Here is a 15,415-nt window from a genome sequence, read left to right on the forward strand (position 1 = left end):
TAAAAACAACAACAACAAAAAAGAGAGAATGGGCTGTAGAGCTTATGCTTGTATTTAATAACATATTTTACAATATTACAGTTTTAGCTCTTTGCACTATTTATCTCACTTTGTAGACCTTGGGCCTTCCTTCTTTGGAATCCTCCAGATTGAGAGTCATCCAGACGTGTGCTAGAGCTCTGATTTTCTTTCAGGGCCAAGGACTATTGGGTGGCATGGGTTTACGTCCACTGAGGAATCTGCAAACCACAAGGTATTCAGAAATATCCCACTGTACATGAGATCAGAAGATGTGTGTGTGTGGGGTAGAGGGAGTTCCAAGATGACGGAGTAGGGAGGGAGCTTACTGCTCTAGCCCAGGAGAAGATAGTTTTTAAAAAAGTAAAGATAGTAGAGTCTCAGGGAAGAGTTAGGGAAAAAAATGGCAGAGGAATCTCTATTAAAATTAGAGGGATACAGTGGACCTATGTGAAGGGTGTTGAAGCTCACAGCTTGGGGCTCTAACAGCCAAGAGCCTACGCACCAGCACTGGAAACAGCCTGCAACAGCCCAAGCCGCTGGCAAAAAAGCGGCAGGAAGAGCCTAGAGGGAACAAGGCTTGAAGCCCTGTGGGGGAAAGTGTACCAGCCAAACTAAAGGAGAAAAAAAAAAAAAAAGACGGTGCAGACATGTTTCTCTCTCTCCAATCACTTTACAAATGTGTATTGTGACAAGCCAATAAAGCAGGTGCCATTTAGGACGTATTAACAGCTGCACCAGCTCATGTCTGCACCTGGCAGTCAGCTGAGTGGAGAGTCCTGACTCTTGGGAGTAAAAATGGGGGATAGGAGCTTGTGACTGTGTGATGCTTCTGAACTGGGACTGTGAAAAAAAACTGAGGGTGTGTGGAAGGAATCACGATGTGGTTGGGAATTTGAGTAGTCTCAGTGGGAAACACCACAAGTGTGCAGTTCCTGGTTACCTGGTGAGAGACATTGCCGGGGAATCTGAACTTAAACTGAGGACTACACATATCCTTTGTGTGGTCCTTGGGACAGAGTGGATGAAAATTATACACACTGGGGCTAGCACTTAGGCACTGGTCTCCATTGAGAAGAGCCCAACTGAGCTAAATATAACTCCCTTCTGATTAAAAAAATAGAAGATTTACCACGCCAAACCTGGGTGTGTCCTTAGGAACACCCTTAACACTGGATAACTAAACAGAGCTCTCTGGCCACACTCACTACAGGCCTCTAGAAATTCACTGAAAGAGACATTCTACTTATATACAGAGTCATAGTACAATGATAAAAGCTGACACAAAAACAAAAAGAAGAAGAAACCAATGGGTATCTCCACAAATGCCGAACAACAAACGCACAAGAATAAGGAAGACAACATGACACTCGCAAAAGAACACAACACTTCAATACTAGATTGTGAAGATGATGAGAGAGAAGAAATGCAAGAAAGGGAACTAGAAAAATTGATCATATGATTACATAGAAGTAATCAAAAGCAAACACATGAACTATTGAAATCCATGAAGGACATGAAAGAAAATTTCTCTCATGAAACTGAGATATTAAAGAGGAATCAAAATGAAATGAAGAATTCAATAGAACATAAAATAAAGAGAAATCGAAATAAAATAAAGAATTCAATATAACAAAAAAAATTGCAGTAGACAGCCTTAAAAACAGAATTGGGAGGCAGAAGAGAAAATATCAGACTTAGAAGACAAAGCACAGAAAAGTATACAGTCAAACCAAAGACAAGAAGAGGAAATTAGAAAACTAAAAAACACTGTTGGGGATCTCCAGGATACTATAAAAAAAAATTTGCGTTCTAAGAGTTTCTGAAGGTATGGAGAGAGAGAAAGAATTAGAAGGCCTTTTTAGTGAAATACTAGCAAAAATCTTCCCAGGTTTGGAGAAAGAAAGGGACGTACAAGACCAGGAAGCATACAGAACTCCAAGTAGGCATGACCAGAAAAGATCCTTGCCACGACACATTGTAATCAAACTCACCACAGTGAAACAAAAGAGAAGATTCTAAAATATGCAAGAAAGAAACACCAGATTACTTTCAGGATATCTCCAATTAGACTAACAACAAACTTCTCATCAGAAACCCTACAGGCTAGGAGAGAAGGCAAGATATAGTCCAAGTCCTAAGGAAAAAAAAAAAACTGTCATTCCAGAATATTATGCCCTGCAAAGCTCTCATTTGTGAATGAAGGTGAAATAAAGACTTTCCATAACAAACAGAAATCAAAGGAAGTGGTCAAAATATTCTTAAAAATGTGTTGCACACAGAAACAAGAAACATGGTCTCAATACTAAAGAAAGTAAAGGAAGAAAATCTCTCAGTAAAAGATCAAAGGAAGTTCAAAGTATAAATTAGGAATATCTTTGGAAAAATGGCAGGGCAAAGTCATTACTTATCAATAGTCACACTGAATGTAAATAGCCTCAACTCGTCCAGTTAAAAGGCACAGACTGACTGAACGGATTAAAAAACAAAACCCATCTATTTGCTGCCTACAAGAAACACATCTAACCAACAAAGATGCACGCAGACCAAAAGTGAAAGAATGGAAAAAGATATTCCATGCCAACAGAAACCAAAAGAGAGCAATCTTAATATCAGACAAAATAGACTTTAACACAAAAACTATTAAGAGACAAAGAAAGGGTGCTGGTACTGTGGCATAGCAGGTAAAGTCACTGCCTGCAGTGCTGGCATTCCACATAGGCTCTGGTTCAGTTCTTGGCTGCTCCACTTCCAATCCAGCTCTCTGCTATGGCCTGGGAAAGCAGTGGAAGATGGCCCAAGTCCTTGGGCCCCAGCACCCATGTGGGAGACCTGGAGGGAGCTCCATGCTCCTGGTTTCAGATCGGCCCAGCTCCAGCTGCTGTGGCCAATTAGGGAGTGAATCAGTGGATGGAAGACCTTTCTCTCTCTCTCTCTCTCTCTCTGCCTCTCCTTCTCTGTGTAACTCTGACTTTAAAAAAAAGAGAAAGATACAAAGAAGGGCACTATATGATGAAAAAGGGATCAAATCAAAAGTAAGATGTAACTATTATAAACATATATGTACCTAATTACAGGGCACCAGGCTATTTAAAAGATATGTTAAGGGATTTAAAGGGAGACTTATACTCCTATACAATAGGTTTGGGGGACTTCAATACTCCAATTTCAGCAATGGACAGATCAACTAGACAGAAAATCAACAAGGAAACAGCAGACTGAATAGACACTATAGACCAAAGGGACCTAACAGGTATCTACAGAACTTTTCATCCTACAGTTGAAGAATACACATTCTTCTCAGTAGTGCATGGAATTTTCTCTAGAATTGATTGTAGTGGAATGAGAAGGCCATGCCAAGGTGGCCACTGGCAAGCGAGCGTCAGTTAGTCAGGAATGGCTTTGAAATCCACCTGGCTCTGGAAACTGCCTGGCGACAGGCTGTGATTGGATGGCTCTGGAAACTGCCTGGCAACAGGCTGTGATTGAATGGATTTGAAACTGCCTGGCGACAGGCTGTGATTGGATGGCTGTGGAAACTGCCTGGCAACAGGCTGTGATTGGTTAGAGTATAGACCGCCCCTTGACCAGATTGGCTGGTCTTGGCTATATAAGCTGTTGTACCAACTGTAATAAATGAGCGAGTCTGCGGGCTGCTCGCCTCAAGCCTGCTTTCACCCGACTCCTGGGGTCTGTGTGTTGACTCCGCGCCTCTTGCCCCCACCACGCTGCTCCTCTCAGAAACGAACCCACTGCAACATTGTGGAGAAATCAACCGCAACAATTGATCACATACTATGCCATAAAGCAAGTTTCAGTAAATTCAAAAATATCAAAATCATACTATGCATCTTCTTGGACCACAATGGAATGCAGCTGGAAATCAGCAACTCAGGAATCTCTAGAGCATATGCAAACATGGAGACTGAACAACATGCTCCTGAATGAAAAGTGGGTCATAGAATAAATCAAAAGAGAAATCAAAAACTTTCTGGAAACAAATGACAAGACAACGTACCAAAACTTATGGGATGGCCGTTGCTGCGGCTCACTAGGATAATCCTCTGCCTGCAGTGCCGGCACCCCGGGGTTCTAGTCCCAGTTGGGGTGCTGGGTTCTGTCCTGGATGCTCCTCTTCTAGTCCAGCTCTCTGCTGTGGCCTGGGAAGGCAGTGGAGGATGGCCCTGCACCCTCATGGGAGACCAGGAGGAATCACCTGGCTCCTGGCTTCGGATCGGCGCAGTACACCGGCCGTAGCAGCCATTTGGGGGTGAACCAACAGAAGGAAGACCTTTCTCTCTCTCTCTCTCTCTCTCTCTCTCTCTCTCTCTCTGTCTAACCCTGCCTGTGAGGAAAAAAAAACTTATGGGATACAGCAAAAGCAGGGTTAAGAAGAAAGTTTATAGCAACAGGAGATACAACAAGAAATTGGAAACGTACCAAATAAATGAACTATCAATGCATTTCAAAGATCTAGAAAAACAACAGCAAACCAAACACAAAACTAATAGGAGAAAAGAAATAATTAAAATTAGAGAAGAAATCAACAAAATTGAATTAAAAATACAAAAGATCAGCAAAACAAAGAGCTGGTTTTTTGAAAAAATTAAAAAAAAAATTGACACACCATTGGCCCAACTAACAAAAAAGAGGAGAGAGAAGGTCCAAATAAATAAAATTAGAGATGAAAAAGGAAATGTGACAACAGACACCACAGAAATAAAGAGTCGTCAGAAATTACTATAAAGAGTTGTATGCCACAAAATGGGAAATCTACAGAAATGGACAGATTCCTGGACACATACAACCTACCTAAAGTGATCCATGAGGACACAGAATATCTAAACAGACCAATAACCAAGATGGAAATTGAAACAGTAATAAAGGCCCTCCCAACAAAGAAAAGCCCGGGACCAGATGGATTCACTGCTGAATTCTACCAGACATTTAAAGAAGAACTAACTCCAATTCCTCTCAAGCTATTCAAAGCAACTGAAAGGGAGGGAATCCTCCCAAATTCTTTCTATGAAGCCAGCATCACCTTAATTCCTAAACCTGAAAAAGATACAACAGAGAAAAAGAATTACAGACCAATTTCTCTGATGAACATAGACACAAAAATCCTCAACAAAATTCTAGCCAATAGAATCGAACAACACATCAGAAAGACCATCCACCTAGAGCAAGTGGGATTTATCCCTGGTATCAGGGATGGTTCAATGTTCGCAAATCAATCAATGTGATACACCACATTAACAAACTGCTGAACAAAAACCATATGATTATCTCAATAGATACAGGGAAAGCATTTGATAAAATATAACACCCTTTCTTGATGAAAACTCTAAGCAAATTGGGCATAGAAAGAACATTCCTCAACACAATCAAGGCCATTTATGACAAACCCACAGCCAACTTTATATTAAGTGGGGCAAGGTTGGAAGTATTCCCATTGAGATCCAGTACCATACCAGGATACCCACTCCCACCATTGCAATTCAATGTAGTGCTGGAAATTTTAGCCACACCCACTAGGCAAGAAAAGGACATCAAAAGGATACAAAATGGGAAGGAAGAATTCAAACTATCCCTATTTGCAGATGACATGATTGTTTATTTAGGGGATCCAAAGAACTCCACTAAGAGACTATTGGAACTCATAGAAGAATTTGGTAAAGTAGCAGGATATAAGTCGATACATAAATATTGAGAGTGCCGGTTGCCATGGCCAGCCAGTTGCTGGAGATCCAGTGGCTGCTGCAGGCCGAGAAGAGGGTGGCAGAGAAGGTATTAGAGTCCCACAAGTGAAAGAATCAGAGGCTGAAGCAGGCCAAAGCAGCAGCACAGGACGAAATTGAAACAGTACCGCCTACAGACGGAGAAGGAGTTCAAGTCCAAGGAAGCTGTGGTGCTGGGATCCCATGGCAGTTGCAGCAGTGAAGTAGGGAAGGAGACCCAGGAGAAGATGACCATCCTGCAGACCTACTTCCAGCAGAACAGGGATGGAGTCTTGGATAACCTCTTGGCCTTTGTCTGTGGCATCCAGCCAGAAATCCATGAAAATTACCACATAAATGGATAGAAGAAAGCTGCATTTGTTCCATGGCTAGGCGTTTTAGATGCTCTTGTGGAGCATGAAGCTTCAGCAAAGCTCACACTCTACCCTCATGACGAGGCATTAAATTACTTCTGTGTGTTTCATAGGAGGACCTTCACTCATTAGCTTCTTTGTACATACTTAGAACTTATCCAAAGAGTTCATCTTTTCATTTTGTATTTCTTAGAGATATTTAGTAAGTATGTCGTGTGTTTTAGACCAAGCAACACATATGTCAGTGTTGATTTTTTCTATCTTAGATCTAGTAGAAAAAACACAATTCTTTGAAGAAAGAAATGGATTTAACAATTTTTCATCTATGCTTTCTTGAAGGTCAGGAGCTTTAACTATGAAAAAGTAGTAAATAGTTTCTTGTAACTTGTGTGAAGCTGCAGCCAGCCTTAATGTCTATTCTACAGGCAAAAGCAATGAATTACTTGTATAATTGTTTGGGCTGATTTTAGCTTCTTAATCAAAATTACTAGATGATAAAATTTAAGAACTTATTACATACTATTACTTGGTGTACTGATAACCATTTAAAAGTAAAGACTTTGTCATGTGTTCTTTCAAAAAATACACAAAAATCAACAGCATTTGTATACACAGACAATGCCAAGGCTGAGGAAGAACTTCTAAAATTAATCCCATTCACAATAGCTACAAAAAAAATCAAATACCTTGGAATAAATGTAAGCAAGGATTCAAAGAACTCTACAATGAGAATTACAAAACATTAAAGAAAGAAATAGAATATATTAAAAATGGAAATATGTTCATGGATTAGAAGAATCAATATCATCAAAATGTCCATTTTTCCAAAAGCAATTTACTGATTCAATGCAATACTAATGAAAATAGCAAAGACATTCTCTCAGATCTGAAAAATGATGCTGAAATTCATATGGAGGCACAGGAGACCTCAAATAGCTAAAGCAATTTTGTACAACAAAAACAAAGCCGGAGGCATCACAATACCAGATTTCAGGACATACTACAGGGCAGTTGTTATCAAAACAGCATGGTACTGGTACAGAAACAGATGGATAGACCAACAGAAAAGAATAGAAACACGAGAAATGAAACCAAACATTTACAACCAACTTACATTTGATCAAGGAGCTAAAACCAATTCCTGGAGCAAGGACAGTCTATTCAACAAATAGTGCTGGATAAACTGGATTTCCACATGAAGAAGTATGAAGCAAGACCCCTAACTTACACCTTACACAAAAATCAACTCAACATGCATTAAAGATCTAAATCTATGACCTGACACTATCAAATTATTAGAGAACATCAGAGAAACCCTGAAAGATACTGGCACAGGCAAAGACTTCTTGGAAAAGACCCCAGAGGCACAGGAAACCAAAGCCAAAATTAACAAAAGGGATTACATCAAATAGAGAATTTTCTGTACTGCAAAAGAAACAGTCAGAAAAGTGAAGAGGCAACTGACAGAATGGGAGAAATTATTTGCCAACTATGCAACTAATAAAGGATTAATAATCAGAATCTACAAAGAGATCAAGATACTCCACAGCAACGACCACTTAAGAGATGGGCCAAGGACCTAAACAGACCTTTTTCAAAAGAGGAAAACCAAACAGCCAACAGATTCATGAATAAATGTTCAGGATCAGTAGCCGTCAGGGAAATGCAAATCAAAACCACAATGAGGTTTCACCTCACTCTGGTTAGAATGGCTTTCATACAGAAATCAATAAACAACAAAAGCTGACAAGGATGTGGGGATAAAGGCACACTAACTCCCTGTTGGTGGGAATGCAAAATGGTAAAGCCACTATGGAAGACAGTTTGGAGACACCTCAGAAATCTGATTATATTCCTACCACACGACCTAGCCATCCCACTCCTCGGTATTTACCCAAGGTAAATTAAATCAGCAAATAAAAAGGCTATTTGCACCTCCATGTTTATTGTAGCTCAATTCATAATAGCTAAAATGGAATCATCCTAAATGGCCATCAACAGAAGACTGAATAAAGAAATTATGGAATACATATTCTATGGAATACTACACAGTGGTAAAAAATGGAATTAGGTCATTTGCAACAAAATGGAGAAATCTGGAAAACATCACGCTGATTGAAATAAGCCAGTCCCAAAGGGACAAATATCATAGTTCTCCCTGATATGTGACAACTCACTGAGCACCTACAAGGAAACCTGTAGAAGTGAAACTGACACTATGAGAAGCAGTGACTTGATCAGCCCTTGTCCTGTCAAGGAACATCTTACTATTTTATTCTTTTTAATATTTTACTTTTCTACTTAATATCATTGGTTTAACTCTTTACTTAACACATAATTTTTCTTAGGTATTTAAATCAATTGAAAACTGATCCCTGTTAAAAATAAGAGTAGGAATAAGAGAGGGAGGATATGTACAGTTTGGCACACGTTCCCACTGACTTACCCCTAAGGGTAAAGCTAAAAACTTGCCATGGGACTCCAAATCCCATTATGTTGACAGGTACCAAATCCATCTTACTAGTTGAAGTTTTTGTTTTAAGTGCATAATTGATTATAAAGATAGGAATAAGTGTCTGCTAATAATAATATAGAATTAAAAAGGAGAGAATGATCCAACATGGGAAGCAGGCCACACAGCAGCAGACTCATAGAATGACAAATGTCTTAAACAGCACTCTGGCCTCAGAATCAGCTGCTAAGGAATTCGAATCGGGCTAAAAAGCCTATGAGAGCATTTCAGGCATGGAAAGCCAAGACACTGTGGCAAAAAATGACCTACATCAAAGATTTCTGTGAGATCCTAGTGGAAAGAAGGGGCCATCAAAGAAGGGGTTATCTTTCTCTGAAGGGAGAACTTCTACTTTGATTATGGCCCTGTCTAAATAACGTTAATTTGTGGACTCAAAAGGCTTCCATACCCTTGGCAGCTCATGACAAGAGCCTGGGGTGATCACTGACGTCATAGTTAAGGAGTGTCAATTGTTAAATCAACAATAGAAGTCACTGTGTTCTTGCTCCCCAGGTAGGACCTCTGTCTTTAATGAGTTGTACTATGAGAATTAACAGTAAAACATGTCTTCAAACAGTACTTTATACTTTGTGTCTGTGTGGGTGCAAACTGTTGAAATCTTTACTTAGTATAGAGTTGAGCTTCTGTAAATAAAGTTAATTAAAATGAATCTTAATGAAGAATGGGATGAGGGAGGGAGTAGGAGGTGGGATGGAAGTGGGGGTTAGAGGTTTGGGGGGAAAACCACTATAATCCAAAAGCTGTACTTATGAAGTTGATATTTATTAAATAAAAGCTTTCTAAAAAAAAAAAGAAAACGCGTGTGTGGAATGAAATTTTTGACCCCAACTTGTGCCCATGAAACTTTTCATTTTCTGACACTTAGGAGGGCATAACTATTGTACTCATCCCCTGTTTTCATCAGACTGAGTGATCAGAGAAGACACCAAAAACTACATATACCTATTGACTTCCCAGGAATTTGCCTTTATTGGCATGAGGATGTTCAACAGTCACTAATTTATCAGCGGATACTACAGAAGTATTACAATCGGACAAACCCTGCAGTACCCACAGAGCAACTAGCTCCAGGTCCTATACCACACAGAACCATTTCCCTTCTGCCTATGCCTTTGCAACACATTTTAATGAAAAGGTATGACTAGCATGGTTCTCCTGAGCCTCAACAGCACTTATGCATGTCTTTTTTGGCCATCCTCTCCACTTGGGCTCAGAGAGAAAGGGGAAGAGAGGGTAAGGTGTGGTTAATTCTTCTTTGACATGTCCTAGGTGAAGGATCCATTGGACGAGGTAGAATATAGCGTTACAAAGGATTCACTGGAGGCTTCAGCAATGGGAATCTCTATGGGGGGCACTGATTCATCCACCTTCAATGTGGACAATGTGCTTTGGAGGTCAGTATTGCTGGTAGGCTCCCGGATAGATGCTTGGGTGTGTTCAGAGACCCCACTAGGCACCACTGATTGAACATCAAACTTGGCAGGTATTAGTGGAGTGACAGTATTCTTGACAAGCACCGGTTTTTTCCTGGGGGCTAATGAAGAATGGAAAGTTCCTGGGTATTTATTTACATCCTCGTTTAAAGCTGGGTGGAGGGCTGATAGAGTCCAAGGGCTTTCCATAACTCTGGAAGGAGGTTCTACAGATAAGTGTGGAGCTTCTCCAATATCAGTTTTTTCCTTTGGGAGGTTTATGCTATGAACATCTGTGGGATAGAAAAGACAGAAACACAAATCCTCAAATGTTACTGCCTCTGCCAGTCATGTCTTAAATCCAAGTCATCGCTCAAATGACAGATTATCACTCACCTTGCTAAGTTCTTTTCTCCAAGCTCTCCCCTCTATTCTCAGTCTTAGTGCAAACTTTATTAAGGTCTTCCAGTTGAGTTTAGGGCTTGGGCTTAACACTCTGGTGTGAGGCTATAGTTCACCATAGAAGCCCTCAAAAGGCAAAGGCTTACATAACCGCTGGTTGGTTACAAATAAGTTTCAAGAGAAAAAGGAACACAGCCTCAATTAGAATGGGAGTTTCTTGAGGATAGAAACTTTGTCTAGCTTGCCACTGCAAGCAACCCTCAGAAGTGTTTCTCACACTAAGTGCTAAATAGTTTTTGTCTGACTTATAGGGAAAAAAAGACAGTAGAGACTTCTAATAACAGAGCTAGGAAATTGAGACCAATCTCATCAAATGGAAATTTTAAAAACTAGATGATGTACAAAAACAAGAAAACATTGTAAAATTATGTAAGAGTTAATAATATGGTGAGTAACTATGGGGCAAAATCTAGAAGAAAATGAGAACCCAGAGATGTAAGGTCAGAATTCAAAATTATTTTGAATATAATTCAAATAATATAATGAGTATAATTCAATCTGAAAAAAACAGCTGCTACACACAAGCTTTATTTTTTGTCAACAACTAATATCTTTATGACATTATGTTCATGAACATGATATATTACTCCAATTATTTGAGTCTTTCTCAGTAGAGTTTTGTAGCTTCAAAGATCAATCATATGTTTTTCTTTATGAAGAATTTTAAAATTAAAGTCTATTTTGTCTGTGTTAGTATAACAATCATTGCTTTCTTTTGCTTACTATTTCTTTTTTTTTTAAGATTTTTTATTTATTTGACAGGTAGAGTTACAGAGAGTGAGAGAGAGAGAAAGGTCTTCCTTCTGTTGGTTCACCTGCCAAATGGCCACTATGGCCAGCACCACGCCGATCCAAAGCCAGGAGCCAGGCGCTTCCTTCTGGTCTCCCATGTGGGTGCAGGGGCCCAAGCACCTGGGCCATCCTCCACTGCCCTCCCGGGCCACAGCAGAGAGCAGGACTGGAAGAGAAGCAACTGGGACTAGAACCCAGCACCCATATGGGATGCCGGCACCGCAGGCAGAGGATTAGCCAAGTGAGCCACGGTGCCGGGCCCCTGCTTATTATTTCCATAGAATGTATTTTCCCTTCCTTTCACTATTCAATCCATTTGTATCTTAGAATTTAAACCAAATCTCTTGGAGGAAGCATACAGTTGTCATGTTTTCTTAATCCATTCTGCAAAGCTTCACCTTTTGTTTGGAGAGTTTAATCCATTTACATTTATAATAATTAGTAATAAGGAAGGATGTCTATCACTTTGCAATTTGTTTTTTATATGCCTTATAGTTTTTGTCTTTTATCTATTACATCTCTTTTCCTTTCAAAAGTTTTATTTTAACATATAGTGGTGTTGGCTTCTTTGAGCTGATTCTATTTGAAGTTCCTTTAGCTTCTTGAATATTTATAATTGTGTATTTTATCAAAAACCAATAAAACTGAAAAGCCTCTCATGAGACTGATCAATAGTTTAAAAAATTAAAGCAAGAAATTATTCATGGATATTCAATCACCCAAAATAATGAATGTTCTAAAGAAAAAGAGGACACTATATATGGCATTTTGCCAATAAATGTGAAATTTAGGTCAGTTATTTTGAAAGTATCACTTAGGAACCAATAAAGTCTCTGAGACCTTTTGGAGGAGGGTCCTATAAAACCAAATTTATCTTAATACTATTAAAATGTTATTTATTGCTTTCAATTGGATCCTCTCATCAATGTATAGTGGAATTTTGCAGATACCACATGACAGGTGATACTGCAACAGCTTGAATTCAAGAGTAGATTTGAGGATTTTTATCATCTATTAATCCAGAAAGTAAAGAGATTTGTATAAGTAATATATTTCTACACTTTTTACTGTTGTTTTATTTTATGTTTGTTTTAGAGTAAAGTCTATTTGATTGATTTAAAAGGTACACAGACAGAAAGTGGAGAGACAGATAAAAGAAAGGAGACAGAGAGACAGAAATCACTCATCTGCTGTTTCTTTACCCAATTGTCTACAACAGCCACAGCTGAGCCAGGAGTCAGGAACTAAATTTGGTTCTCCCACATGGGTGGCAGCCATTACCAGATGCCTCCATGCAATGGAGAGAAAAGCCAAGACCCAAACCCAGACACTCTGATACAGTATGTGAGCATCCCAAACAGCAGCTTAACCACTGTACCAAATTCCCACCCCCAAAAGTATTTTTAAATTAATCAGTAAATACTTTATGGTACTATGGTTTTAAAAAATGATAGATACTACACATGCTAAGAAACAGGTTTATATCTAGAAAAAGCATCAATTAATAGCAAACCCAGAAATAAAAGAGATGATTGAATTGTCAAACAAGGATATTAAAACAATTATAACTGTTCAGATATTTAAAGAAAACATGAAAGCAGTGAGCAAAGGGGAAGTATTAACAAGGAACCAAATGTAACCTGTAGAGATAAAACATACTTATATAGTATCTGAAATGAAAATCTGACCTGTTAAAATTAACAGATTATATATTATAGAAAAAATACCAGTGAAGTTGAAGACAAAGTATGGAATAGCCTCCATGATTCTTAACCTCTGGTTTATGTCTCATAAATAAGCTCCTTCCCTTGAGTAGGGTGAGGAAGGTGAACATGCTAGACTATGTCTTCCTTGATTAGTCTATGTTGCATGACAAAAGTGGCAGGACAATTGCTTCCATGGTTATATGACATTGTGTAACACTACATCACAGCAGACTGGGGAGATATTCTATTAATTGGTATGGAAAAAGTAAACTGCCATGTTGTAAGACATCCAAGTGATTAGGAGCTTAGAACAACTTCTAGAAGCTCAGAACCAAACCCTGTCACAAACATCAAGAAAACAGAGATGACTTCAGTCCTACAACTACAAGGAACTTCATTTCAGTAACAATTAGTGAGATTGGAAGAGAATCCTAATCCTCAATGAGGTTGCAGCCCAAACAGACACCTTGATTTTAGCCTGATAAGACTAAACAGAGGACCATCTCACCTTTGCCTATGGAATAATAAACTTGTATTGTTTTAAGCCAATAGGTTTGAGGTTAATTTTTTACACAGCAATAAAAAACCAATACACACAATAAGACTACATATCCAAAAATAGGCTAAAAATTAAAATGAACAGAGTCTCATAAACCTATAGGAAAATATTCTCTAACATCTATGTAATTAGAATCTCCAAAATGAAGAGGGAGGTGAAAAAAAAACACTTTAAGAAATAAGGACTGAAAATTTGTCTAATTGGATGAAAATTTTACTCTGAGAAATCTAAGAATTTCGGTGAACTCCAGGCAGGACACAGATATCCACACATACATTCAAATACACACCAACATAAAGCACAATCAAATTACTGAAAATTAATAAGAAAAAAATATTAAGAGCAGAGGAAAAAGACATATAACAAAAAGAAAGAGATGAAAATTGAAGATTTTTTATAAGAAACTACAAAGAAAGAAGACAACGGGTTGGCTCCTTTAAATTGCTGAAAAGAGGGAAAGCATTGTGGTAAAACTGGTTAACCAACACTTGGGACACCCTCATCATATACTGGAGTGTTGGTTTGAGTCCCGGCTCTGCTTCTGATCCAACTTCCTGCTGATGTGTCTAAAAAAGCCGTGGAAGATGGCCCAAGTACTTGGGTCCCTGCCAACAATGTGGTAGACCCACCTGGCATTCCTGGCTCATGGCTTCAGCTTGGCCCAGCAATGACTGTTCCAAGCATTTGACAAGTGAACCAGTTGATAAAAGATCTATCTGCCTCTATCATTTTGCCTTTCCAGTGAATAAGTACATAGATAAATCTTTTAAAATAATTAAATAACTTCTGAAAAATGCATTCTTGAGCTAGAGAAGCAATGAATGTCTTCTGCTGGAAGTCATGGCATTAGCAGGTACAAGAGTACATGGCCATTCTGGAGGTGATGGTGAGACAAGATGTGGCACTGTTTAAATTTAGAGGCTCCATTCTCCTCAAAGTGGATCTGGCTGTGGCTTTTGTTGTGGTACAGGGATCTGCCCAGTCTTTCTTTTCCCTTCCCTGATGCTAAACTTGCTCTTGTACCTTTCTAGGTATCTCTTGGAGGTACCCAAATAGCCTTTCAATGTATTTTCTCTCTGCTTAGGTCAAGCAAAACTGTTTTCAGTAACAAGTAACTAAGAATAATTTTTTTTTTTTTGGACAGGCAGAGTAGATAGTGAGAGAGAGAGAGAGAGAGAGAGAGAGAGAGAGAGAGGGGTCTTCCTTTTTGCCGTTGGTTTACCCTCCAATGGCCGCTGCGGCCGGTGCATAGCGCTGATCTGAAGCTTGGAGCCAGGTGCTTCTCCTGGTCTCCCATGCGGGTGCAGGGCCCAAGCACTTGGGCCATCCTCCACTGCACTCCCAGGCCATAGCAGAGAGCTGGCCTGGAAGAGGGGCAACCGGGATAGAATCCGGCGCCCAAACTGGGACTAGAACCCGGTGTGCCGGCGCCACAAGGCGGAGGATTAGTCTGTTAAGCCATGGCGCCGGCCAAGAATAATTTTTTAAAAGATATATTTATTGATCTATTTGAGAGTTACGGAGAGAGATGGAGAGACGGACAGATCTTCCATCATTGGTTTACTCCCCAAATGGCTGCAATGGCCAAAGCTGTGCCAGGCCAAAGCCAGGAGCTTCATCCTGGTATCCCAAGTAGGTGACAGAGGTCCAAGCAATTAAGTCATCTTCTGCTGCTTTCTGAGGCACATTAGCAGACAGCTGGATTGGACGTGGTGTATTCAGAACACAAACTGAAGCTAATATGGGATGTCAACTTTGCAGGTGACAACTTAACCCCCTACTCCATGGGCATCCCATATGGACACCAGTTTGTGTTTCCACTGCTCTACTTCCAATCTAGCT

At 39.5% G+C, this 15,415-nt stretch overlaps 1 protein-coding gene and 1 pseudogene across 1 annotated transcript in view; one reads left to right on the forward strand and one right to left on the reverse strand.

Moving 5' to 3' along the window:
- Positions 1 to 5,742: 5,742 nt before the first annotated feature.
- LOC133764588 (V-type proton ATPase subunit G 1-like) lies at positions 5,743 to 6,100 on the forward strand (annotated as a pseudogene).
- A 3,807-nt stretch (positions 6,101 to 9,907) lies between these two features.
- The window catches only part of LOC133763837 (glycerophosphodiester phosphodiesterase domain-containing protein 4-like), a 67,596-nt gene continuing 62,088 nt past the window's right edge, over positions 9,908 to 15,415 (reverse strand). Inside the window, exons 16-17 of the mRNA XM_062197568.1 lie at positions 14,125 to 14,139; positions 9,908 to 10,299 (exon numbers count right to left, since the gene is read on the reverse strand). Coding sequence (XP_062053552.1) covers positions 9,908 to 10,299; positions 14,125 to 14,139 — 407 coding nt within the window. The remainder of the gene's footprint in view (positions 10,300 to 14,124; positions 14,140 to 15,415) is intronic.

The sequence above is a fragment of the Lepus europaeus genome, chromosome 7, assembly GCF_033115175.1.
Source record: "Lepus europaeus isolate LE1 chromosome 7, mLepTim1.pri, whole genome shotgun sequence".
NCBI lineage: Eukaryota > Metazoa > Chordata > Mammalia > Lagomorpha > Leporidae > Lepus > Lepus europaeus.